This window comes from Macaca mulatta, chromosome 4, assembly GCF_049350105.2.
Source record: "Macaca mulatta isolate MMU2019108-1 chromosome 4, T2T-MMU8v2.0, whole genome shotgun sequence".
Lineage (NCBI taxonomy): Eukaryota > Metazoa > Chordata > Mammalia > Primates > Cercopithecidae > Macaca > Macaca mulatta.
The window spans coordinates 87,014,301-87,042,053 of NC_133409.1; the positions used below are offsets into that span (position 1 = coordinate 87,014,301).

A 27,753-nucleotide genomic window follows, 5' to 3' on the forward strand; every position below is an offset into this window, starting at 1 on the left:
TTGGCAGCGTCCTGAGCAAAGGCCGGGGCTGAAAGTGCAGGGAGTGCCCCGCTCCTTTCCCTCTCTCTCCTCCCCGCGCAGCCCAGTCGAGCTGTCTGGGCCTTCGCGACAGCGGCCAGGGTCCCCGAGGTGGGGGGTGCGCGGCAAGGCCAAGGCACCTCTTTTGCGACTGGGCAAGGAGCAGATGCTGGCCGGCAGCACACTCGCCCGCCTTGTCCAGGCGCTGCACCAATTTTGAAGGAATATTTGTTAGGGGAACAACATCAACAAAAAGTTACTAATGTCAAATAATTATCTCCATAATCATGTGCTGTGGAACATAAAAATTCCTCTGACGAAATGAGATTTCTTAACAGGAGGAGGAAAAGAACTCCTAACACTTTCCATATAGATTTGCCTGAACCTTGAAGCCCAGTGATTTGCAATGGCTAATTTGTGTTACAAACCCACAAGAAACTTTCTTTTTTCCCATTCTCCTTCCAAACTCTGTGGCCACATTTTTTGGTGTCTGGCCTTTTTTTCCTTCTTTCCTTTTTAAACAACAAACCCAGAGGAAACACTGGTGGGAGGAAAAATATATTACCCAAATAAAAAAGGACGCAAATTCACATTTACTCCACAGTGAGATTTCCTATTGCCGTCGCTCGACACACAGAGTTAATCGTATACAATTCACAAAAATCAAAATCCCCTCCATATCCCTCAGATAGGGTCCTAGTGCTACCCCGTCTTCCTAAAACTGGTGACAACTACGTCTTTGTGGGGGATTTATTTCCTTCTTTTTTCCTAGATGACAGCTCCCCATTCTGAGAGCAGAGAGCTGTTTGCCGCCAACTAGAGACCACTCCTGAGCCTAGGCTCTTCACGCACAAACCGCGTATGGAAGTCCTCCTCTCCCCGAATCCCAGACAAAGAGCTATAAAAACTCAGAAAGACGTGGAAGGAATAAACTTTAGGCTATAGATGCACTTTTACTGGTGTATTAAATAACATTTCAGGCTTAAAAAAAAAAAAGAAATACAACTTAATGTTACCAACAATCAGAATTCTAGGAACAATAAAAGAGGCCAGGATTGTTTTGATGGCATAATAAATTATTTCTAAAACCTCTAACAGCTAAGTCAAGCAGAGGTGTCTTTAAGATAAAGGAAGGTACTGTATGATAAAGTTTATTAAGTTTTCTTCTTTTAAAGGAGGGAACAAATTTCCTAGTTTCCCACCAAACACCAGAAAAATGTTAAAATATTCGTTGTTTCCTTATCTCCTTATCAGTCAAGCAAGGCCTTAGGAAAACGAAAAAAGCCATTTTCTGGTACCCTCATGCCTGCCTGATAAGGAAGCATTAAAATAACACTGGCCCAGTTCTGAAAACATGGGTCAGTTAATTCCATGATTTGTTAGCTGGGTGGCAGGCCCCTGCCACTTTTGCCTTGTTTCCCATCCTGAATCAAATGGTGGGAATAGGTATCAGAAGCCCTGATTCATTCCTACCGCCGTCTGCCCCCGTTAAAAGAATATGCATGATTGAAAAGTAAACTTTCCTAAACAGGGAAAATGTTTATATAAAACATAGTTGTACATTCCATTTAGTTTTAATATCAAGATTCATAGTACTTCAAGATGCATGTTTTTCTTTCACTTTAAATAAACACTGTGCTTTGCCCTACTCACTGAAATATACAAGCAGACCCAAAGAATCACTTTTACCTTTGACCCTCACTGCACCAGCCTTCTTTCTTTTTCTGTACAAGTTTCATTATTTGCCTCATTTTAAAACTTGTGTAGAAATTCAATAGAATCTAGAACAGAGTTCTATAAACTGTTTGAAAAAATCAACCAAGCCAAATCATGGAGACTAGTGATAGAGAGATAATTTAACCTGGCTCCCCAGCACTATTCAAGCTGCCTCCAAAGTAAGGCAAGTGAAAAGCAAATGAATGCAGCATATAGACATATATGTGCAGGTACCAATGCACCCAAATGCCACCCCCCTCCCCCATTGTTGCTGTTGCATCTCTTTATTAGTTGCTTTTGAAAAAATAAGAAGGTAGATGAATGTCTTTACCAAAGCCATTTCACCAGAAATTTTGCCAAACAGTGTGTGGCCTCCACTGGTAGGAGCAGGAAGGGAAGGGGAAGAGAACAGTGCTTTTGTTGCTACCATCTGAAATGTAAAGGCGGTTACTTCGTGGGAACCGAGAATGTTTAGGACTGCCAAACGTAATATTATTTGTGGCTATTCCCTCCATCTGACCTTCACATAACTCTTTTTCACATGATCATTTCTCCCCCATATTATTACATAAATTTTAAAAGTAACATACTTTGAAGAAACACAGGAGGTCTTTGGGACAGCTGTATTCTGCATTGTCTTAGGAGAAAGAAAGGGTTTGTTGTTATGGCTAGCCAACATCTTAGGGGCAACTGACCCACAAATTTCTCCCAGTGGCAGTGATGGGGTTTTCCACATTAGTGTGTAATACATTCCCCAAACCAGTGTGGCAACTACCTGAGTAGCCTTAGGATCTGAACAGCAAGCATGGGTCAAAACCACGGTGTGCACGTTTAACATGTGATGGTTTCCAGTCAGCAGCCCCTGTGGCTAAGAACAAAAATGCCTTCTCAAGGTCCACTAAAATGCCCTGCAGAGGGCAGATGCTGCTTGTTTTCTGCCTGCAGTAGAGCAGAATATTGACCCAGAACTCAAATCTATACCCAGCTTAAACATTTTACCCATCAGCATGTCTGCGGTCACAAAACACTTCTTCTTTCTGTCACTTCTCGTTCAGACTATTGAGAAGATCATTTGGTGGAATCTGTTTGAGACCCATGTAATATTGACTAGGAGTTAGAAAAGATGATCAGATGTAATAAGCCCAGAAACTACCTTTCAAAATGGACATTTATACTTAAACCAATGTTCCAAGGAGGGGTTTAAATACATCATCAAACTTGTAAAGTGATCCAACACTGCTTGAAATTCTCACTAACCTTAAAACGGATTTTTGGTACTGTGTCATCTAAGATTGTCTGAAACAATCTGTTATTAGCATCACGGCTTGAATCTCTCCCATATGTTCTTTTTTTTTTTTTTTTCTTTACTTGCTTTAAAGCCTATTTGTATGCCTAATGAAAAATAGACACAATTGTATAAACCATTGTAAAATTCATCTTTTTATGCAAACCAAACAGGAATAATGTATAGGATCTACTTCTAATCATTTAGTAAACACACAATAGCATACTATCAGGGTTATTCTTTGTTAAGAGATACTTGTAAATTATTACAAATAATAATCTCCTAAATCCTGCCTTTCTGTAGATCCCAAATTATATGAGGACCTGTGGGTAGAGATTAAAGTCCACCTAGTTCCACTGATGTTCTCCAAAACTACACAATTGAATAAGGTACAGTTAACCTGGAAAGAAGATGCAGGCCTATCTGCACATATTTAAAGGGGACAAACATCTCAACAAATTGAAGCTCAAACCCAATGACCATTTCTATTTAATGCTACAGGCATAGTGGCTGAAAGATTTGGGACTAATAGTTTTTGCAAAGAAAAGTGAATTAGACCAGTAGTCTCCATTTAAAAAAAAAAAGCCTCTGAAAGTTATGAACATGAAATCTGGCGGTATATGCATAAAATTTATTCCAAAACTTTATGAAGTATAAAGGAAGGGAAGTGTTTTACACACAACTCAACTCAGTCAATTTAAGGTCTAGGGTTTTCCCCCCTTAAAACTTGGCACTATCTTTAAAAATAAAATAAAGATATTTCAATAATTAGAACAAACTATGAAGGTATTGTGCATTTCTGTTTTATGTAGATAATAAAATATTACTTTAACATAAATATATAAGGATCTCTGCGTTTTTATTTTCCCCACAAGCACAACCAAATGTACCAAAAACAAAGTATTTTTTAAGAGACTGAACAAAAAAATTACATCCCATATAGATTTTGCTCACCTATTCATTTAAAGCTACAGAAAAACAGTTTCCAGAACCTTTTTGCTTCAAAAGAAATAAATATACATTGAGGCAGGCCACTTAAAAATGATATGAAAATATTTCCCTGGGTAGCATTAAAAAAAAGAAAAATAGACAAAGAAACATTTAAACTATTTCTGCATTTCAAAAGACAGATATTAAACATATATACATAGTGGTAAGGTTCAGTGGTAACTTTCATCTTAGTAAACCTATAAGAGTCAGAGAAGCTGTAGATACATCCTCTGAACTCCAGCTTCTGACCTTACCTACTTGGTAATAAGTATCTGAAAATTCATTTCCTCCCTTCACCAGTGGCTATTTGCCCTGCTCTGGATAGCTTCACTAAAGGCCAGTCCCCATACCTCAGGAACGAGCAGCGTGATGTACCCGAAGCAGCTCCGTGCCCATCTCCTTGTGACATTCATTGGGGGAAATGAAATACAGGCAAATAAATATGCCCATTATAAGTCACCATTTATCTTGCAAAAACATTGAAAATGAAACAATCACAGGTGTTTGAAAAGACAATATAAAGCATATTTCCTAAAACCTTAAAGACTAATGAGTGCAATGCTAATCTGATGCTGAACCATAATTTTATGGTAGTGAGACTTTCATTTTTTAAAATAAAAATTTATCTAATACCTAACTGGAAAAAAAACCCCCAAACTTTTAAGAGTAATAAAAAGTGTTTTCCCTTTTAGCGCCCTTTTGTGCTGATTTTTCTTTTAAATTTTAACTGATCACAGTTTAATGGTATTTATTTTCAATACAGTTACAAGTTTTTTCACCTACACTTTCCAGTAGAGTCTTTTGTGTTTGGAGTTAACCGTTTTCCATCAAGATAAGGTCAAAAATGCACTTAAAACTATTAACAAAGGGGAGAAAGGAAGGATTGAAAATGGCATTTTTTCCCCCTTCATTTGCCTTCCTTAGTGAAAGAGGGGGGAGAAAGCTGTCCAAGTCAAAGTGGTATATTCTGCAATAAATTACAGGAAAAGAGGGCGTGGGACCCTAAATATGACTTGACAAACAAATGAGCTAGTGGAGACAAAACCTGTCTACTGCGTGGAGATCGTCTGTGTATGCTGTGGGTATTTGTGTGCTAAAAAACACAGCCTTATGCATACACTATTAAGTTCTTGGGTCCTTTTTTATGTAAAAAAAAAAAAAAAAAGCTTATTAGAGAAACAAAGTTTAACTGCTGCTGTCAGCATAAAGAATTCTTCATAATTGTTACTAAAACTGAAGGTAGAGAACTATATAGGGATATCTGAAGATATATACTTCCCTAGTTCTCTTCAAAGTGCCACTTTCTTTCTGCTGGACAACTCTGGAAATATATTTAACCTCCACATTTCCTCTGAGCTCTTTCACAATGGGCCCGCCTGATAAAATGAAGCAATCAGTCACTCACTATCGATTTTTCTTTTTCTTCCCTCCATAACCTCCCCCAGAAACACTGCCTGAAAATGAAGTTTACTTTGTGGCTGGTAACAACAACCAATGCTTATTTTTATATTGCAAACTGGATTCTTGCCTTGGATAAAGCGGGTAGACCACGCACATTTCCTGAAAGCAGAGAATTGTCTATTTTGTATGAAGCCAATCGTTTTGCTTTGGTAAGAGGAACAAATAGATGTTACACCCTTGTAAGGGGAATCTGAAGGTAACCAAAGTTCACAAACAGTACGAATAAGGGGCAACACAAGAACATTAGAAATGGAGAGAGGCCAAGAGCTGGCTTCAACTCTCTCCGATGAATAAAGCAAAGCAAAACAAAATCCCCCAAAACGGCAATTCCCAAATTAACGGTGGGGAGAAAGAGAAAATATGTTCATGAATTTGTTCATGTAAACTTCAATTTTCTTGCAGTGCAAATTTATGTGGTTAAATTTTGCCTATATCAAAGAACGTGTGTATTTTTTCCTCTTTCCTGATGGGAATCCACATCAAATAAACACAGCAGCATGTGCCAACTCCAAGCATCAGGAAGCTGCGTCTTGTGTTTATCATGGTTTGGTGGATATTTTTTCCCTTTTTGGTAATTTATTTAGTTTTGCCAGGTATTTATCTCAGTGCTTGCCATCTCTCTATCTCTCTCTCTCTTTCTATCTATCACACACTCTCCTCACTCTCTCCAGGAGACACTCCACTCCATTGCCTGGTTACTCGTCTGCAAAGGTCAAAACACATCATTACACCTGCTACCTTTAAAGGATAGTCCAGTGTCTTAGTTGCTTTCCTTTTTCCTTATTTTTTTTTTCTTTTTAAGGGACGGGGAAATAGTAATTAAAAATAAAAGAACAATCAGAAGTTAGAGAGGGAACAAGAGGGCCGGGAAAGGGCCAAGGACCGAAGGGGAGGGGGAGCCCCGCGCTCTGCCCCTCCCCCCGCTCGAGTTCACTGGACGGGCGTCTGCACCCCGTGGTGTGGTGGCGTGTCCCTACTCCCCCCGTACACATCCTCGGCGCCCGGCAGAGTCCCTCCGGGAGGGGTCATCCTTTTCTCTTTCTGTCTCCTGTTACAAAACCAAACTCTCACCACCTCCTTCTCCAGCTGTAAGCTGTCCGCGAGGGAGGTGATCTCCTGGGCCGAGGGCTTGGGGCATTTGAGGAAATGGCTCTCCAGAGCCCCCTTGACGCTCACCTCGATGGAGGTCCGCTTTTTCCGCTTGCGCCCTTGCGCTGCGATCTTGTCTATGCTCGTGGGGCTGCCCGAGGACGAGTCTGCCTCCTCCAACCACTTGTTCAACAAAGGCTTCAGCTTGCACATGTTCTTGAAGCTCAGCTGCAGGGCCTCAAACCTACAGATGGTGGTCTGCGAGAACACGTTGCCATACAGAGTGCCCAGAGCCAGCCCCACGTCCGCTTGGGTAAATCCCAGTTTGATCCGCCGCTGCTTGAACTGCTTGGCGAACTGCTCCAGGTCGTCCGAGGTCGGCGTGTCCTCGTCCGAGTGCGGGTCGTGGTGCGCGCCTGGGTGGCCAGGCGGACCCTGCGGGGGCGGCGGGGGCGGCGGCTGCTGGTGAGGGTGCGAGTGCGGGTGGGGGTGGTGGTCGGCATGGTGTGGCTCATCGTGCGCGTCCCGCAGGCCGTGGTGGTGCAGCCCAGCCGGCTGCCCGCCGGCACCCAGCATGCCGTTCACCGTGAAGCTGGGCTGCGAGTAGAGCAAGCCGCCGTTGGACGCTCCCATGGAGGGTGGGAGGTGCGCTGTAGCCGCCGCGCTCCGCCATGCCCCGGGCCCCGGGTGGTGGTTAGCGGCGTGGTGCACCAGATGCGGCGGACGCTGTTGCTGCTGCTGCTGCTGCTGTTGCTGCTGTTGCTGCTGCTGTTGCTGTTGCTGCTGCTGGTGCTGCTGCTGCAGGGCGCCTGGCCCGTGCAGCTCGTCGCCGCGGCCGCCCTGCTGCACCACCACCGAGGGCTTGATGTCCGGCTGGCCCAGGGGGCTGGTGGACCACGGGGAGCCGTCGCCGCCGCCCCCGCCGCCGCCCCCGCCCCCCCCGCCGCCGCCGCCGCCCCCGCCGCCGCCGCCGTGGGACAGCGCGGTGATCCACTGGTGAGCGTGGCTGAGCGGGTGTCCGTTGCTCTGCAGCGCGCCGTAGTCGCCCTGCACCAGGCTCTGCGCTTCGCGGTAGCCCCCCGCGCCCTGCTGCATGCCGCCGGGCGGCTCGGCGTGCACGATGGAGGCGCTGGAGGTGAGCAGGCTGTAGTGGTTAGACGCTGCGGTCGCCATGACTCTCGGAGCCGGACTGAGCGCTCCGGTTAAAGGAGCCGCGCATTTGACAGTTACTTTTTCGCCTCGGGCTCCCTCTCCTCGCTAGCTCTTTCTCCTCTCTCTCCCACAGCGGGCAGCTCCGACGCCCGCTCCGACGCCTTCTGTTGCTGCTCCTGCTATTACTGCTGCTGCTGCCGCCGCCGCCGCCTCCCGCCTGCCCGCCCTCGCTCTCTTTCTCCTCCTCTCCCTCCTTCTCGCTCTCGCTCACTCTCTGACTAGCTCGGCGCTCCCCCCTCTCCCTGCTCTCTCCAGCTCTCTCCCGCTCTCTTGGCAGCGCCGGCTCGCAGCGGCACGCGCCTGGGCCCCGCCCCCTCCGCCCCCTCCCATTGGCTCCGCGCCCTTTGATTTACGTGGATACCGCTAGCAACCTCCCAGGCCGGCGCCACTGATTGGTGCAGAGCTACTCCCTCCTCCTCCCCCGGGCTCGGAGTCCTCCTAGCCCTCCTCCTAGTCCCCTTCGCCTCCCGATTCAGATTCCCTCAGTTCTCACCCCCTCCTTCTTCCTCACCCAGGGCCTCCTCCGCCCTCTCTCGGATGGGCCCCGCCCCCCATCTGTCTCCCAGGCAGAGAAGCCGGGCAGGGGGGCGGTCCCGGTGCTCTTACCGACCACAGACACTTGGAAGACTAGGATTGGGGTGGGGGGCGGGGGCAGTGGTGTCCACTTTCTTTTTCCAGTAGGGCTTTAAGATGGGAAAACGGAGGGGTTAAGAGAAAAGTTGGGTCGCACCCAGCCAGCGGGAGTCGGATTTTTATTCACTTAGGGACAAACACACAGTGTGTATCTCTTAAACCTATAGCCAAAAGCCAGACTTGTTCCCCTGTTCAACTCTCCTTGCATTCCACGGTTAGAGTTTCAGTGCACAAGTGACTCTTGCTCCAGGGTGTGCGGACACTTCTGCCCCAGTAAAGCTCTTCTCCTTCCCCTCTACCCCGTGGCTGGCACAGGCTCTCTTCCTTTTAGCTTCCAGGCCCAATTGTCTCCCAGTCCCTCGGGGAAAGAACCCCGACAGAAGCAGGCTCAGCCGGCGTCGCGGCTTTTAAGTCACTCCTGTGAAGACTCAAGAGTGCTTGCTCTGACAGCGTAGCGGTCTGAACTGAAAACAAAACAAAACTCTAAAAGTCTCTGTCAGATTCACACGCCGGCGCGCGCAGTTTTTGGTTTAGAAAACTAGAAGCCTGCGTGGGCTCCGCCTTGTGCGAGGCTGCCGGAGTGCTGGCGAGGGGTGTGCGGCCTCGTGGGGGCGGCGCAGTCGCCAAAGGCCACCTCGGGAAGCGGCGCAGAGGGGCTGCGTGCGCGATTCCCCGCGCTCCTACCGCTGGTGGGTGCAACTTTTCCGTTAGCCCCTTCGGAAGGAGGAAGAGTGTGTGAAGCAAATGGGCTGATGCCAGGGAAACCTTCCTAATCAGTAACTTCTGTGGGCGCTACCGGGTGGGGTTAGTCTATGTCTTTGGCGCTGGCCAAAGCTTCCAGCTCAGCTTTTAGCAGTGAACTCCAGAGCAAGACTATGGGACCATGCACCCGCAGCGCCGCTCTACGGAGCGCGGGCGCGTCGCGCCATCAGTTCCTTAGCCGCCCAGAGCAGGTGCCGCCTGCGAATTTCCGAGCCTGCAAGCCCCGTAGCTAGAACCCAGGCGCCAACCCAGGCTGGAGCGGCGTGACCGCCACGCAGGGCCGGGTGTGTACATGGGCGCTGTAAAGCGAAATCAACAGTTACTGCCGGGAAAGGAATGACAGACCGCAGGGAACCTGGATCGCCTCCCCACCTCTCCCCTGGCTCTATCGCTGGTTTTGCCGGCGGTCGTAGGCTTGAGAGGGCAGCCAAATCAACGCTCAGAGGGAGCATTTTGGGGCCTCTGAGCATCTGAATCCAGACAGCAGACTGGAGCGGGCCAGAAAATTCATCATGACTAACAAGGAGCCATGCTCTTTGGAGAGTGGCTGAGCTGTTTATAAATCACCACGTTGAGCACCCGCCCGGGCAAGACGCTTTGGCTGAGAATTTCCACGTGTCCTGTGTTTATGAGCGTGTGTGTGGGAGAGAAATGGATAGGGGAGGGGCGAGCCCACAGGCCGCCAGCAGGACGGACCTGCACCCCCACAACGCGCGCACCCGCGCGGCGAGGCGAAGCGAGGACACACACAGCGTGTCGCTCCGTCCCAGCGCAAGCGCGGGGCCACTCTGGCCGCGCGCCTGGGGGCTGCTAGGAATCCCTTAACTTTGTCCAGCTAGGAAAAAATGAAAAAGTCCGAGCCTCAGCGCGCAGACTCAGTGGCTGGTGCCCGGGGCTCCTCAACCGCGAGCCAAGGGGCTGGGTGGCGGGCAGAACCGCCTTGTCCCTACTTCGGCCCTGCGTCCCCTGTGCTAGGCGCGTGACTTTCCCTGGGCCTTGGGGAGCGCACAGACAGCCCGCCAGTCGCATCTTCTCCTGACACGTCGCGCCTTTCTTTTCTCGGACCTGGGAGCTCAGAGCTCCCACAGACAGAAGAATCCAGCCCTGGGGAAGGGCCGCGTCCGAGTGCTAAGCAGCTCATACTTCTCCCCCACCTTTCTGGGGCAGGTGTCTGCTTTTCTCTGGATTTAATTTCACATTTCTCCAGGGACAAGGCCTTCTGCAGCCCATAGGATGATACACTCGAGAGAAGAATGAAGTTTCCAAATACATCTCCGAGGGAACTAAGGCGGCCTGGCTCTGAATCAATTGAAAAGTTCCTCCTCCTCTTATCTTTCTCTCCACACCCCACGCCACCCCCCGCCCTCCTCCCCGCAAAGGGCGCTAGTGTGAGAGGACAAGCTTAGGCTGCACGTGTACATCAAAACTTCCTGTCCGCGATAGGACATCACCGGCGATTAATGCTGAGATCCTTCCCACGTTGACTTCCCAGGTCTCCACTCCACCCTCCACCCCCGTCTCATTTCGCTGGCGGCGGAGGAGCCGAAACGTTCCCAACAGGGCTTAATATACCCAATAAATCCCCGGGAGTACACAAAGCAATAGCCTACCCGGGGCCTCAGTCTCTGCACCCCACCCCCACCCCTGAGCGCGGCCAATCGCCAGGCGGGCCAGGCTGGGCGCACACCTCAGCTCTGAGCACCACCTCCCCACGAGCTACCGCCGCCTCCCCTCCAGGCGCCCGGGGCCCGGTTGGCGCGAATGCCGGGTTCCGAGCACCCTGGGATTCCTGGTCTGCCTCCCAACGCGGCACCTTTTTGGGGCTCCTGAAACCTGAGCTCTCGCAGGTTTTAGGTCGAGTCGGGGGCCTCTCCACTGGTTCCTCCCCCGCCCCGTGCTCTCGGGGCCCATTCTTTGGGCTGACCGTGTCAGGGCAGAGTCCGCGCGTCTGCCTGCCATTCTCCGCCCGCATAAAAGCACGTTGAAGGTGTCTCGGGCAGACACCTCCAGGTTTTGATTCAGTTCATTCCCTTTCACTGTTCAAAGCAGCTGTTCAAATACACAGACTGCTTACGTTGACGTGGAGAGGATTTCAAACAACGCTAAAATGCTTTGAACTGACAAGGTGTCTTGATATCTCCCTCACTCCAGCACAGCTCCTCGAGATCACTCGCTAGGACAATGGCTGAGCAAGCGGTTCATGCGGGCCTCGCCGCCTCCGGGCGCGGACTGCCCGGTGTCCTAAGCCCCTTCCGCAAGGACAGGATGGAGGCACCTGTGGGGAGATGCTGGCACCACCCCAGCTTTTTCTCCCAGGTCCGGAAGAACCTCTACTCAGTCAGTACCCTCAGCTGGACTTGTCTGGAGAAACGGAGCCGACTCCCTCTTGCCGGGGCGCGCTGAGTGGAGGGGAAACATCCTAGAATAACAGAACTACACCAAAAAGACATCCATGTTATCTCTCACATTTTCACACTCCTCGAGATAGTGAGCTCGACCTGGGTCTTAGTAGCACCTAGCACCTTGACAAAATCCCCCAAATTTCCACCTGATTAACAGTTATGGGGTCAGTCCATGCACTGTCACTTGAACTCTAATTTATTAACTCTTCCGTCTAGTAAACACACTCACACCATATATAAAATAGCATTTATTTATTTCTATATACCAGGAGTTGACAGAAAACCCACCATGACCACTCCCATACATTGAGCTGGAGGCACACAATTACTAAAACAGAGGTGAAACGGTATTCATTTGATCTTAATTTTTTCTTATTTATGTAGTCCCAGGATAATAGGAATCAGGAAACGAAAGAAAACAGTAAGAATTTTCTTAGGAGATGGCCATTGGGGGAGTGGAGGTGGCAGCTGGTTTAAACCTAGGTAAAACTAGAAAAAGAAACTGTTTCTTTTTTCATATATCCACCTTGGAGGATCATATTTGAATGTCCCTACTCCTCCTCCTCTTTTTAAAAAGCCTTGTCTCAGTCATTCATTCCTGTGCTTCCTGCTCTTCTGCTAGACCCCAGCAGCTGTTTGATTTGGTGAGACCCCCCTCCAACCTCTGAGTGGAACTTCTTTACTAAGGGCCTGCAGAATGTCAAAACTGAGGCTCCGGCTTCAGATCTAGAGCTTTGAACAGCCAATCCACACAAAAAGGCAGCTGGCTGCTTTAATGAAAACTGCCATAAAGCTTCAAGAACTTCAGCCTTGGGGGATGCATTTATAAGGAACATGGAAAATGCATTTCCAAGTTGCTGGTTCTTGGGAGAGACATAATAAACATTTACCAAAAAAAAAAAAAAAAAAAAAAGGGACAGAACTTATTATCTTTAATTATGCAACAGCACATTTTCTCCTGAAGCAATAAAGCTTCCATATGAATTTGTATGTTACTATCTATACCTACATTTTGCAAATTCCTAAATGTGCATCTGTCCTTACGTCATAAAAGGTCTTGAAGAATGAAAAGTTTTCTGAAAGTTGAAACTCTCCTATGTCATATGCTTGGCAACTCTGGCCACACATCACATACAAAAATTCTATTTTACCTTCATTACTGTGTAAACCAGTGAAATGTAATGTCCTTAATTCAGTATTTGAAATAAAATTATCTGTATTTATAGATATTATCTTACCCTTTTTCATCAAGTTATAAATTTTATCATTAAAAACAGTCCCCCCTTTGTAGTCTGCAAGTGAATATTTTATAGACAGGGATGGCTTGAAGACATCTAACACCATGTCACCCAGATAGTCTAGCTGTTTCAAGGATTACTTTAAGTAATTTATCAAAGGAAGCCTGCTAAATCCTGAGTGGTAAATATGAGGCCTTAGGAGGGAGAAAACATAAAGAAAGCATTCCATCAGTGTGTAAGATAAATTCTGTTTGGAGGAGTTAATATAGCTTGTTTATATGAAATCTCAGAAACAGAACAAAAAATCTCAGAAACAGAACAGGAGACAATTGGTGGCTTCTAGTTTGCTTCCCGCAATTTCACTTTCAAAGGACTAACAGTTAAATGACCTCTTAACAATGGAGCCTAAAGGTGTCTGTGTGTGTGTGTGTGTGTGTGTGTGCGCGCGCGCGCGCGCGCGCGCGTGTGTGTGCGCGCACACGCACAGACAGGCTAGCTCGCGTTTTCTCCCCCTAGCCTTAAAACAGGTGGATGGCTGGCCACCAGTAGGGGATGACAACTCTTTGATAAATTAAAGTGATTTCAACAGAAACCTTCTTAGCTCTAAAGCATTTGGAAATGTAGTGAGATGAAGTTCTTGCTGGAGCTCCTGGCTTCTCTCATCCTCTGGAGGAATTTTCGAAGAGGAAGGCAAGCTACGGACGAGTGCACTAACATACACCTGCGCACAGAGGCGGGCTGGGCAAGTGGGAGGAGGGTGTACTCAGCTATTTCACTGAAGCCATTTCCAAGGGCTAGGGCTGTTGCTCCAGCCCTGGGATAAACAGGCTGTATTTGGTTGAAGTTGGACTTCAGTTCTCTTATTCTGCCTGCACACAGCACGAATGCAAATCCTTCTGAAGTGCACAAGTGCACTTAACAATTGTGTCGTTAGTGTCCGGGAGGACGGGGGCGGGGAGAGGGGAAGGGGGGACGGGAAGGAGAGCAGGTGGTGCACTGGCGGGAGAGATGCTTTTCTGGAGAGCAGTTAACCACAGCCGTAATAACTGTGGGCCAGAATCTTCTGCTAGGTCTCAGAGTTTCGAATCTGTCATTCTAGACAGCTTTTGGACATCATAAAGTTAGGGATGATTGTATTTTTAAAGACAGGTTTCCAGAATTTGGGTCCTGGGAACATAGGGGCAGAAGTTGGCCGGAAGAGGAGGCAGGAAGAGGAAGCCTTAGGTAGATTGGAGCAGGGAGACCTCCTGGCTCCTCTTGTCTTTTCTGAGAGTTTTCGATGGTAATCTAGGGCAGCCGGGTCCCAGCATTAAATGCAAAATAGGAAAACAGAACACGGCCGAGTCATAGGCCTGATCATATTAATGCCCTAGGTCAGAGGGAGAGAATAATGAATAGGCACGGAGCTCAGTTCGTGGAAGGGAACTTAATTAACCTTGGGAGAGTGAAAGAAAGTCAGAGATCATGCCTAGTACTTCGGTCTGGGGTGCTTATATTAATATATGTGTGTGTGTGTATGTGTGTGTGTGTGTGTGTGTGTGTGTGTTGGGCGGGGGAGAGGAGTAGTCTGCTCTATGCATTTTTCTAATATATATATTTTCTAACCCTGGAAAAAGGTGGAGTTTGTACTCCTCAGGGCCATCCAAACACCCACACAGTGCCCGCAGGGAACTCCCCTACGGGAGCCCCCGAACTCGGTAGTGAGGTCCTGTGTCCTAGCCTCGGCCCGCGTGGGGGATCAGTGGGGGTAGAAAGCAAGAGCTGAGGCTTCCCAGCGCCCTGGCCTGACCCCGGGAGGGACTGCTCTGGAAAGGATGAAGGTGGGGGTGGTGGGGAGGGATGTTCCGTGGTCGAAGAGCGCCCAGGCAGGTCCTGGCTGGGATCCGGGGGAGGAAGACGAGGGCGAGAAGCAGGAGGCCGGGCCATTGTCCAGGGAGGGCGCATTTTTGTCCGGATGCTGCTGGTTGCTATAGCGAGGAGGGAAATCCAAACAGAAAGGCTCAGTTCTCCTCCCTGGGGCCTGGGAGCAGCCCTCCCTCCTCTCAACCAAAATAAAAGTGCCGCCTGGGGCCTGGCACCCTTTCCCTGAGAGCCGACTGCTGGCTCGAGGAGAAGGACCCGGAGGACCCGGGCACTGAGCAAGGGAAGGGGGGCAGGCCCCGCGGGGAACGGCCAAGCAGCTTACTGCTGGAGCGAGCGGAAAGTCCCAGCTACTCTCCCCCTTTCGTCCCCCGGCCCAACTGTTTTCCTGCCCCTATTTTGTTTAGGAAAAATCCCACAACTTTCTCCAACTTATGCCTTCCCAGTGGTTGAAACCCCTTCTCCGCTGGGCTGATGGCAGCGATTCCGCATTGAAGGCGCGGTCCGAGGAGAGGGACCCGCGCGCGGCGCCGGCAGTGTACAGAGGAGCGGCAATACCAGCGGCGGAACGGCCTGTTAGGAGAGTTTAAAAATCAGTCAAAGGAAAACCTTACTAGAAAGAAGTGTAGTTGCAAATTTCTCACATTTAAGAGACTCTTATTTTGCAGTAGGCTTTTTTTTTTTTTTTTTTGATGTCTTGCTATTCAACTTTGAAAACAGTGTGTGAAGGGAAGGTTGCAATGAAGGTTGTTTTTTTTTTTTTTTTTTTTTGCCGCTTATAATTTCTCCAATAGTATAGCTCAGAAGAGTGAGGAGGAAAACAATAATATTTAGTTAATGGTGAGTTGTTAGTTTCAGAAAATTTTGAGTTTGTTCTTTTAAAAGAGGTTATATAGTCTGCTCTATCTCAGATAATGAGCTAAGATTTTATTTGTAGGGACAAGTTATCTATACCAGAAGGACATGGATAGTTGAAACTTGAAAAATTGATTCTCTGTTACTCTCCTGTGACTTTGAAAGCCCCACCACACTATCTGTCTTTGTTTCTTTCTGTCTATCTTTTGCCTAGAAGCAGCATGAAAAACTAGACAGAAAAACTTTTATTTGACCTTAGGAAGCCATTTGAAAGGCATAGTCAAAGCATTTTTCTACATCCTCCATTTAAAATATATGCTTTCCTTTCCAATGACAAATTCCTTTTTTAGAAAAGTTATAACTTTGTAAGAAGTCTCTTAATTCACGATGACATCCACATTTTAAAAAAAATGCTTGAAAGAAATCATGTTAATGAAGAGAACATTTGCAGTAATTTGGAGGTAATTATCAGAATCACTACATATTCGCAGAGGCTTGAACAATACGTGTTCAGAGAAAAGCAAAACACATTATTTTAATAGTCTGATATGCAAACTATGGACCGTTCAATTATGTGGCTTAATAATGCATACATGATGTGATCTTGTTCTTGGGATGGGTAGGTTTGTGGTGAGTCACTCCTAAGACCAAGAGTGCTCTCATATCCAGTAAAATCCATTGCCATGGATCAGGGGCCCATGCCAAACTACATTTAAGAGAATAAAAATTAATGACTGAGAATTTGAGCGTTAAATTAACATTAATTATATGACCTGCATGCTGGAAAGATTAAATTTCTTATGCCCTAATTAGATAACGTCTCCTCATACATCAAACAATTTCTATTTTTATTTCCAGGTTTCAGGAATACAATGCAAAGTGCTGAGAGGCAGTAGTTGAGGATTTTCCTTCTCCCAAGTCAGAGTTTGGGGGTGTCTAGCCACCGTCTTCACTGTTTTCCTTTCTTTCCTTGACTGCATCAAAACAGGAGGTCATATTATTAGAGAATTAAGCTCATTCTCCACCTCGCACTAACAATGATAACTGGAGAGCAGGGAGTTGGTGGGTGGTCTCCAGGTACACCTGGAACATTAGAGGGACCTTTTACAGCTGTCCCAAAAAGCCTAGGTCACCAGTCAATGTCTCAGTCCAGGAAAATTAAGCGGCAAGACACCTGCAAGTAATGCCCAACCAAAACGCACCACACACTCGTTTCCAGTAGAAACGTCTAAGCTAGAAATGCAAGGACGAAACTTGATCCAAAGTGTGTTTGGAACAGAAAAATTATTTTCTTGGGGGGCATGAAGGACACACAACCAAGAGCCAAGACAACAGTATTCATTTCCTTCGTGAAGAGGTTTACTACAGGTTCGTCAGCCATTTCCTCAACAGTGCCCTGACATTTAGAAATCTCACAATACTCTGGCCCCAGGCGCCCATGTCGGCGCGGCCAGCTCAGCATCTGCTTGACTCTGTCTGGGATGAGCACAGGGCAGGCCTCGGCCACCAGTAGGGAGTGAGAGAGGTTGGAGGGGATGTCTCCTCAACTTGAAAACCTGTTGCTGATGGAGAGGGAGCAGGGAAAAGGGAGAAGTAGGGAGGAGCAGTACCTCCTCCCACCAGGATAGGTGGTCTGTGGTGGCATTTTCCTTCTCCCATTTCCTAAGTTGCCACTTGGGGTACCCGGGCTCCGAAGAAAGCTGCCAAATGGACTCGATTTGGAAACTGCGCAAAGACTTATATTCTTGAGATTAGGATTCAGAGTTTCCTCCTAGATATACAGTGTGGCCCCAGTTCTCTCTCACATTCCCCGCGCTGCCTGCCCCTTCTTCCTAGCCTCACCTTTCCTAGGGACAGCAAAGAATGCGGGGACCTTTCGGACAGCTGCCCTGAACTTTGGGCGGGACCGGCGCACCAAGATTAAAACCTCAAAGCGGGCGATTCTAAGTCACTCAGAATAGAGTTTTCACGTGTCAGTGTTTCAATTCAGCCACTTTCAGGCTTCTGGAGAAAAGGGCAGGCGTGCGTGAGCGCGAGTCGAAGTGTTCGTAAATAGTGACTTTCAAGGCAGGGAAAGGGGAGTGTTAGCAAAGTTAGCAGATGCGACAGAGACAGGGTGGCGGGCGGCCTCTGCGTGCAGGTTTTCCATTCCTTGGGGCAGTCCGCAGGTGGAGGGAGGGTCGCCCCGGGGGGAATGCAGGGGATGACGGGAAGGGGTTCTGGACCGGGAGATACTCTCCGAGGCGCCTGGCCGGACGGCTCCTGCAGCTGCCGGCTCGCCCCTGGTCCTCCGCTGTCTGCCCCACGGCAAGAGCCAGCGTCGCACGGCCACTGCGCACTGCGGAACGCACGCTCTAACTTAGCAGTTACTTCGCGAACTCCAAGATCAAGTGGAATCCGATCTCGGGGTTGGAGTGGACCTGAAAGTTAGTCAGCCCTGTATTTGAGGCTGGAAAATTTCCGCCCCAGTTCCCTGCGGAGCCTCGAGCCCTGGGATTGCGGGGACGGGGAGGCGGGGCGGGGCTCCGAGGCCCGGAGAGGCGCCTGCACCCAGTCCTGCGAGAGCCAGGGGCTTCTGGAAAGCCTGGAGACATTTGAAACTTGGCGCGCGCTCTCTCCCTACCACGCTCCCTCTCCACTTTGAAGGGGTTCCGAGGGGAGGGCCTAAGGATTCAGGGTAATAAAGGTGGAGGAGAGTGAAAAAGACTAGAAGATAGTCCTGCCTTCCCGAACAATACATAAACCTCCCTAAGAAGACTGTTTTGGCAAGGGAAACGCCTCTCCTGGCAGGTCCACAGAATCAAAACGTCGCAGCTGTTGTGGCAGGAACTTTTCAGCCCCGCTACTTGGGCAGAGAGAAGCCTCCGCTAGCTCCCCACAGCTCCATCCCCTCCTTTCTGCAGCTCTGTTTGAAGTGTTTCTCCTTTTCTCAGACCTGCCCCCTACCAACCCCCGCGTCCCTGAGAGCGTGCCTTTGCTCCAAATGGTTACTCCTTTTAGAAATTGGAAAATCAATACTAGTTTAGCCTCTTCCGTGAGACGATGCACTGTCGAAACTCACAGGGAGGGAACCCGCGCCATCTGACTCTTGGGTGGACCAAAGTAATGCCCTTGCCCCTGGATAGTTTACATAGAAATTTACAATGAATGATGTTCTTGGGCGCTCCTGAAAACATACTGTGGCTAGTGGCATTATTATAAGCCCCAGGACACGCTTCTTAAGTATTCTCTAGTCGTGGTTGAAGTTTGGTTAAATGATTGATCAGAAGTTTGCACCGTGGGTGTTTATTCTTCCTGTTTTCTTAAACCGCGTCTTGGATGGTTTCCTGTCAGTTTTCAGATGCCATTTGCAGCACAAACAGATTTCATATGCCTACTGCAGATTGTCTTCAAAGTTCTAGTTTAAAGAGCATTATGTAAGCCTCTCTCTATTTACATAAGAGCTTTAACTCAAACCTCTCAGAAAACCATTTATTACCAATGGAAACCCGTGCAGGGGAGCAGCATAACCGACCTGTATCTTTATGACACTTTCAAAAACAGCAGTAGTTCATTCTTTCCGTGTGTGTGTGGGGTGGGGGTAGGTGGGGAGTAGATGTAACAAAGAATTGGAGTACTTGCATTTTTATTCAACTTGGTTTTGTATCATTTGACTATTATTCTTAAGCTTAATTCAGTCAGTGGGGACTTTTATAGGAGACACTTTTTTATCTGTGTGGTCGGCACTTATCTAGACCACAGAGATGGCCCTGTCTCCCTTCCTCAAGTTGAATCCCAAATGTGAGAACAAATGTCTTTTAGTTAGTAGAATCAATTAAGTATAATTTTTACTAAAACTACTAAAAGGATTCCTGAATAATGCTCATTGTAAGCCAAAGTCAAGCAATAATAAAATACATATAATAAAGTTTCCTTTAAAACATTTTTTTTTTTACCACTTTTACTCTCTTCCCATTCCCCTTCCCATACATAACCACTTTTATTTGTTTAAATGGGTATCTATCTCTCTTCCTTCTTTTGTTCCTTCATTCTTTCTTTCCATATTCTTACTAAACTTTATATATATATATATAAAATAGGAATATAATATATATATATATAAATAGGAAAGGGGTCTGGAGAGATAGGAAACTTAGTTATAAGGAATTCGAAATTGTGATAGTTTAAAGAAGGCCAATATCTTGCCCCACATCACATGGGACACTAGTTTTCAGGTATTGTTTTATCTTTGTTATTGCGTTAGCTGAAAAATAAGTCACTTAGACATTGGCACTTAAATGTCATTAGAAAAGATCAACAAGGGTCTTGCAGACTTCTTTGTGTAACTGTTAGACCATTAAAAGCTGGAAACACTTCAAGAGAATTCTTAGAGTCTAAGATTCTTCCTGGTGACAGTCTTATATTTAAATGACCTACCATCTCCTTGCAGACTCAAGACCGATGCCATTCTTCAGCCATGTCTCCAACAAGGAACTTCTTTTGTTGAGAAAAGGGACTAGATTTCCAAACATTCTCCCATAGGTTGCCTGTTCTAAGATAAAATTAAATGGTGGTATGGGTAGTGTTGTTATAAAGAGAAATTGCAAATTAGACACGTTGTGCCTGGAGTGCACCATCACCTTCCAGCCCTTTCCTCACTCTTCCTATCAACCTGGCCACACAGGTTCCAGACCTACCCTTTGGGACATTTCAACCCATACAGATTCCTTCCTCTGAGGGACTCCTTACTATTGCCTTACCTGTTGTCATCAATCAGATAGGTAATAAGGTAATCAATATGAGGTGTTAAAAAATGATAAATGCTAGGAGACATTTGCCTTTATCTGAAAAAAACTTGGAGGGTCCGTGCTATAGGCCCAAAACAATGTATCTCAGTAGTGTAACTGGAATTTAAGACTGTAGTTGGCAGATGGAAAAGATATTTTAGGCAGGAGGAATTTGCAGCATTCCTAAAATATAGCCACATGGCCATGAGTCACCTTCTTTGTCCTCTCTTAAAGACCAACTCTACCTCTGTGAGCTACTCAGATACGAAATTTCTACTGTAAAAATAATGTCATTGAATTTTTATTAGTAATTGTGCAGTGTTGGAAAAGTTGTAATGCGATTGGTGTTGTACTGAAGAATTTACTTCTTCTAGTAATAGGTTCAACTGATCCCATTCTGGGGAGAATGATCCGTGACTGGCCAAAGAAAGTACTGCACAGTGTAGTGATTGGTTTAGGAAGGGCACATGACCTAAGCAGACCAATCAAGGCAACTCAACATTAGCCTCATAACTTTGGCCAGAATAGTGAGGGAAGAGGGAAGCGGAAAACTAGTTAAGCTCTGGTTACCTTATAATACTAAGGTATATAAAGTATAAGCCTGTATCTTCTAGGAGTTCCTGTTGTGAAGACAATGTGCTTGAGGAAAACCATTGCAGAGAAAAGCAAAAGACAGAGAAAGATAAGATATAATTGAACCACTGGATTCATCGTACTTAAAGTGTATTCTTGGACTTTTAATTATTTATTTATTATTATTATTTTTTAAGACAGAGTCTGGCTCTGTTGCCCAGGCTGGAGTGCAGTGGCATGGTCTTGGCTCACTGCAACCTTCTGCTCCTGAGCTCAGTGTCCTCCCATGTCAGCCTCCTGAGTAGCTGGGACCACAGGCATGTGGCACCATGCCTGCCTAATTTTATTTTTATTTTTTATTTTATTTATTTTTTTTTTTTGTAGAGACAGAGTTTCACCATGTTGCCTAGACTAGTCTTGAACTCCTGAGCTCAAGTGATCTGCCTGCCTCCGCTCCCAAGGTGCTGGGATTACAGGCAACAGCCACCCCATCAGCATGAATCAGAGTTATTAATACTTTAAAGTTTGGAGGAGGAGCCCCAAGGAGTGAGCACTCACCTCTGAAGAGGGAGTGTTACTCAGCTAGTGCTAGTAACGCCAGGTGAGAAAATTGGTCTTGAAGAGTTGAGGCTGAAACCTCAGGAGGCATTGCCAGCTATTGCTGGTGTTTCTTATGGGGGCAGGGTATGATGAGGCTGCTTCTGGGAGTGCCAAATAGAGTTGGAGATGGAAAGATATTACTGCTGCCAGGATAAAGTATCATTGCTTTGGTGACACTGACAGGAAGAGCAAGCAAATAAAAACGAACAAGTCCCCCTCTGCCCTCTCCCCTGTCTTCCAGTTTCTCTCTACACACTCTTTTTGACAGAATTTAACAGGGGTTCAGCTAACAAAATAATCTGAAGAATTCCAGGCCTAGTTTCACAAGGCAAGATCTAGAAGGGGGAAATTTAGAGCTGAAGGACAACAGCTTAATAATATGCTTGTACACATATCAGAAAAAAACCTTTTGTCCAATAACAACTTTGTACTTCTGTTTAGTAAAACGCAACTATCCTTCAGAAGATGGTCTCACTCTCTAGCCTCCCTCCCCAAGAGGAGACTCAAGTTTTCCATAGGTGTTCTTTTCATATATGGACCATTAGTCACCTAAATAATGAATTGTCAATTTTACCACCACCAACACTCCTTATACAACACAATAGAGAGAAAAAAAGAAATAGAAATGCATGTGATAAGTAAGGAAGAAAATATGTGTAGCTGCTACTGCCCATGTTTCTAGAATTGGTCACAAGACTATAGTTAATTTTCGTAACCTTCTTTGTCCACTAACTGGTCTATATTTCTTTGGCTTCCAGCCATCATTTCAGCCTGTTCTTTACCTGGCAAAAGCCCCATACTTCCATTATGAGAGGTTTTAATCCTCAGTTATTCTGTCTTTTTTTGATTTCTTTAGTATTCTTTTAACTTTTAGTCTTACAAATGAAAGTTCTGAGGGGCATCCCAGTGAGTCCTCTGGTTTTTCCTCCACCTGTATTATATAGCTGTAGCCAAATTCTCCTTGCTAACCAGGATCAACCACCACAGTCATTAGAGTAATCCCCTTCTTTGCCTATTGGCTCAGTGACATGAGGATCCTAAAATAGGTGACAGTCTCAACTTTCAGTTCAATGGAACAATTGTTATGTCTCCTTGCAGAAGTTTTCCTTCTGTGGGAATTAGAACCTCTAAACCAGAAGAACACCAACTTGTGGGGAATGGAAAGCAAAACTTCTGCTAGTGGGTTACAGATGGAATAGTGACACTGACTACTAGACTCCTGCATTCTGGCCATGGGAGAAACCGCACCATATGTTGGCCACTGATTTAAAGCATATGATGGCATTTTATAAGACATAGCCCCAAACTTTTAGGATATTCTTAACTGGAATGATAATGATTCCTCATAGATCATTTCATCATTTTGTCAGTCCAGTGCATAAGTGATGGGATACTGTGATACGACCAGCGAATTCCATGGACATAAATTCATTGTTGTACTTCTTTTGTTGCTGTGTTAAGGTTTTTGGTCAAAGGTAATATTGTGTGGAATTAAACAATGTTGCATAGAATATAGTGACTTAATATTGTGTGGAATTAAATGATGTTGCACAGAATATAGTGACTTAAACTTTCTATAAGTCCATGATGGTTGTGCTGTTGGAAGCAGTGAGAGAAAAGAGAAGGAAAACCCATTTCTAGACTACCTGTACATTACAGTTGGAATGAACTGCTATTGTATACATGAGGCAAGGAATCCAGTGTAATCAATATACCACAAAATAGCTGGCTACTATTCCCAGGGAATGGTGTCATTTGGGGACTTAGCACTGGTCTCTGTAGTTTATGCATTTTGCAATGGCAACCAAAGATCAGCCTTGATGAAGAGAAGCCCACGCTGTTGAACAAATGCATAGTTTCCACCCCTGCTATCATGACTGCATTGCACATTCATTCAGCAAGCACCTGAGTGGCTAGGGAAGAGGCTGCCTGGTATTTACAAAACATCTCATTTTTAAAACTCGATCTTGATTATTGAGAGCTTTATCTGCAGCGGATGCCTTTTGGTGAACATACGTCTTTGCACTCCATGTGGAATCTATTCACAAATATCTTCCTCAGTATTTCTTGTCGTTTGTGTTTTGATCTTGTTCTTAACCATCGAACCTAACCAGTGGTTATTAGCCACTGCCTATGAATCAGTGTAGATCTATATTTCTGGCTGTATCCAGTCCTGAGAAAGGAGGTGATACACTTTGGATGTTTGTCCCCTTCAAACCTCATGTTGAAATGTGATCCCTAATGTTAGAGGTAGTGCCTAGGAGGTGTTTGGATCATGGGGTTGAATTCCTCATGAATGGCTTGGTGCCCTTCCTATGGCAATGAGTGAATTCTTATTCTATTAGTTGCCATGAGATCTGATTGCTAAAAAGCCTGGCACTTCCCCACTCTTTCTTGCTTCCTCTCCTTCTCTTGCACCCTCTCCCTTTGCCTTCCACCATGATTGTAAGCTTCCTGAGGCTTCATCAGAAGCTGAGCAGATGTTGGTGCCATGATTGTACAGGCTGCAGAATCATGAGCCTAGTAAACCTCTTTTCTTTATAAATTACCCAGCCTCAAGCATTCCTTTATAGCAATGCAAAACAGACTAACACAGGGGGCAACCAAATGCCCCTCTAATTTCTTTCTTCTAGAAGGATTTCCCTTCCCCACTGTCTTTCAGGGACACTCCTGATTAGGGCTATAATGTTGCAGGTGTTTACTTATAAATGCTCCATGCCCATTCAGAATTTCCCTGTATTTAAATCAAAGTCAACTGATTAGAAATCTTAATTATATCAGCAAAACCCATTTACCTTTGCCTTATAACATAATCATGAAACTGATATTCCATCACATTCAGAGGTCCCATCCACAGTGAAAGGGAGGTTACATCACCCTAACGTATTATCATCCTATTTTTAATAACATTTTCACTCTACATTATGTCTTTCATATCCATCTATTATTTTAAATATTTATATCTATTTTGCTGAATTTAATTGCCGCATAGTTCCTCATTACAAACATCCACCATGGTTTACTTTTCTTCTCTCAGTTATGAACATTCAGCTTCTATTAATAACTTGTTGTCACTACAAATAATTCTACAATAAACAGATTATTGTATGTTCCTTTCTGAACATATGTAATAGTTTTCTCTCTCTCTCTATATATATATTGAGATATCCAGGGGGATTTTTTTGTTTTTTTTTTGCATTGCAAGGTGTTCAAATACTTAATTTGTCTGAATAGTGTGCCAATTGTTTACCCAAATTACACAGGTCTACATTTACACCAGCAGTGTATGGTGATCCCTGTATCCCAGGGAGGCAATGTGATTTATTGTTCAACTGGGGACGCTTTTGACAATAAAAGCAGGTGCTAATAATTATGCTGAACAACAAGTGTAAACCAGGACTGTCTCAGACAAATTGGCATATATGGCTACCTTGCTCTATCCCCACATCCTTGCCAAATTGTTGCTGTCCATTTTTCTAATTTCTGTTAGGCAACTAGGTATGAAGGTGTATCTCCCTGTTATTTTATTTTGTTTTTCTCTCATTATGTTTGAGAATCCTTTTGTATGCTTTCAAGGCTGTGGCAGTTTATTTTCTTTAAATTACCTCCTTATACTTATTGTCCATTTTTCTTTCGTTGAGATTGCTAAAGACATTTTTTTACATTCTAGAAATTAGTAATTATCAATTGTAAACATTGGTGGTATAATCACCCTTTCTACTTCTGTTAACATTATCCAAGATATCCTTTATTGAACAGAAATCTTTAATCTTAATGTAATCACGTGCATCAGTGTGGTAGATACAGTGATGTATGGTTCAAATCCCTCTTCAAAGAGAGATTTGTTACCTTGGCTAGTGGAGGTGCTATTTGCAGACAGACTTTAGTTCTCAGCCATGAATTGTCTCAGCTGGATACCCAATTCTATTCTATTAGTCTACGTGTTGATCCTTATGCCAGCACCATACTATCTTGATTACTGTAGCTTTGTACTGTAAGTTTTATAATTGGAAAGTGTAAGTTCCCCAACATTATTCTTTTCAAGATTGTTTTGGATATTCTTCATTCCTTGCAATTCCAAATGCATTTTAGAATCAGTTTGACCATTTCTAAAAATATATGCAGTCAAAATTTTGATAGAAATTGAATTGAATCTACCCATCAATTTGGGAAGTATTGCCATCTTCACAATATTGTCTCCCTATCCATAAACATGGGATATCTTTTCATTTATTTAGATCTTCTTTAATTTCTTTCAACATGTTTTATAGTTTACAGTGGACAAATCATGCACTTTGGTTAAATTATTTCTAAATATTTTACTGTTTTTGGTGCCATTGTAAATTAAATTATTTTCTTAATTTCATTTTCAGATGGTATATAGAAATGCAACTGATTTTTAAATGCAATTATGAACCACATAATATTATTTAGGTCAATGTTGGACTGCATATACAATGATGGTCCCAGAAGATTATAATAGAGCTGAACAATTTCTATTGCCTGGTGATGCCATAACCATTGTAATGTCATAGTGCAATCCATTACCTTTTCTACGTTTAGATATGATACACAAATACTTACAATTGTGTTACATTTGCCCCTACACTATTCAGTAGAGTAATATGCTGTACAGGTTTGTAGACTAGGAGCAATAAACTATACCATCTAGAGTAGATGTATAGTAGGCTATATCATCTAGGTTTGTATAAGTACACTCTATGATGTTCACACAATGAGAAATCATCTAATGATGCATTTCTCAGGGTGTATCCCTGTCATTAAGTAACCATGACTGTAATTATTTTATATGATCTTGTATCCTGCAACTTTGGTAAACTCATTTATTAGTGCTACAGTTTTTTCTTGTACATTTATTATGGTTTGTACATATAAAATCATGTCATCTGTGAATAGAGATAGTTTTATTTGCTCCATTCCAATATGGATAGTTTTGATATATTTTTTCTTTTTTTTCCTAGTTGCTGTGAATAGTACCTTCAGTACAATGTTGAACAGAAGTGGTGAGAGTGAGTATCCTTGCCTCATTCTTGATCTTGGGGGACAAATTTCAGCCTTTTATCGCCAAATATGATGTTAGATGTGTGTTTTTAATAGATGTTCTTTATCGGATAGAGAAAATTCCCTTCTATTTTTTTTTCTGTTTAATGTTTTTATCTGAAAGGTTGTTGGATATTGTCAAATGATTTCTTAAAATGTTCATTGAAGTAATCATGTAATGTTTTTTCCTTTATTCCATTATTGTGGTACATCAGTTGATTTTCACATGTTGAACCAACCTTGCATTCTTGGGGTAAATCCAAGTTGGCCATGGTATATAATCCTTTTTATATACTGCTGAATTTGAATTGCTAGTATTTGCTCAGGATTTTTACATCTATATTCATAACAGATATTGGTCTGTAGTTTCTTTTCTTGTGATGTCTTTATCTGGCTTTGGTATCAGGGTAATAGTGACTTCACGAAATGAGTTAAAATGTATTTCCTACTCGTCTATCTTGTGGAAGCATTTGAGAAGGGTTTATGTTAATTTTTCTTTAAATATTTGGTACAATTCACCAGCGAGTTTTTCCCAGTATTTGTTAAGGTCACTTTGCATGGTTTCAGCTTAGTCATTTTTACATTCTCTCATTACTGTGCAAAGTACATACTGCATGTGTGTGTATGTGTGTTTTATGATTTTTAAGAGTAGACCCTGCACAAGTGTATATTCAGTTCTCAGTATGTACATATCAGAATAACTTTGAATCTATCCTTATAGCTGCACCAGTAACACCTGCTCATCTAGTAACCTTGTTAAGTTCAATTGGGCCATCAGTCTTGCCATCCTAGGCATCCACACAATGATATTATTGCATAATGGGATGTCAAAATTCCAGTAGGTGAAACCAGTGACTCTCTAAGGAAAATAAATCAATGTATTGTATAGATGTAGCTACCTGTAAAATCATCATTGTTCAAATACTTGGCTGTCTTTATGTTTTGACCTTTATTTTATATTTTGCTTTCAAACCAATTGGTACTGGGTCACATACAGAACTTCTTGTCAACACTTCCTTTTAAATGTCATAATAATTCCATCAAAACATTTAATGAGTATGAATTTACCAATATGTATAAATAAGTAATAAGAAAATAAATAAATATATACACATACACCTTTTAAGCTATTTGCTATGCTGAAGAAATAATTTTGCTGGATAAATCAGTAAACATTTCCACAATGGGAGTCTCCGGCTTTGTCTTGCAGAGTTCAGGAACATTGCAGCATT

General features: G+C 44.6%; 1 protein-coding gene across 1 annotated transcript; it reads right to left on the reverse strand.

Moving 5' to 3' along the window:
- Positions 1–951: 951 nt before the first annotated feature.
- On the reverse strand, positions 952–7,991 carry POU3F2 (POU class 3 homeobox 2). The gene has a single exon (XM_015136968.3). The coding sequence runs from the start codon at positions 7,730–7,732 to the stop codon at positions 6,401–6,403; it is 1,332 nt and encodes a 443-aa protein (XP_014992454.2). The 5' UTR covers positions 7,733–7,991; the 3' UTR covers positions 952–6,400.
- Between the last annotated feature and the right edge of the window lie 19,762 nt (positions 7,992–27,753).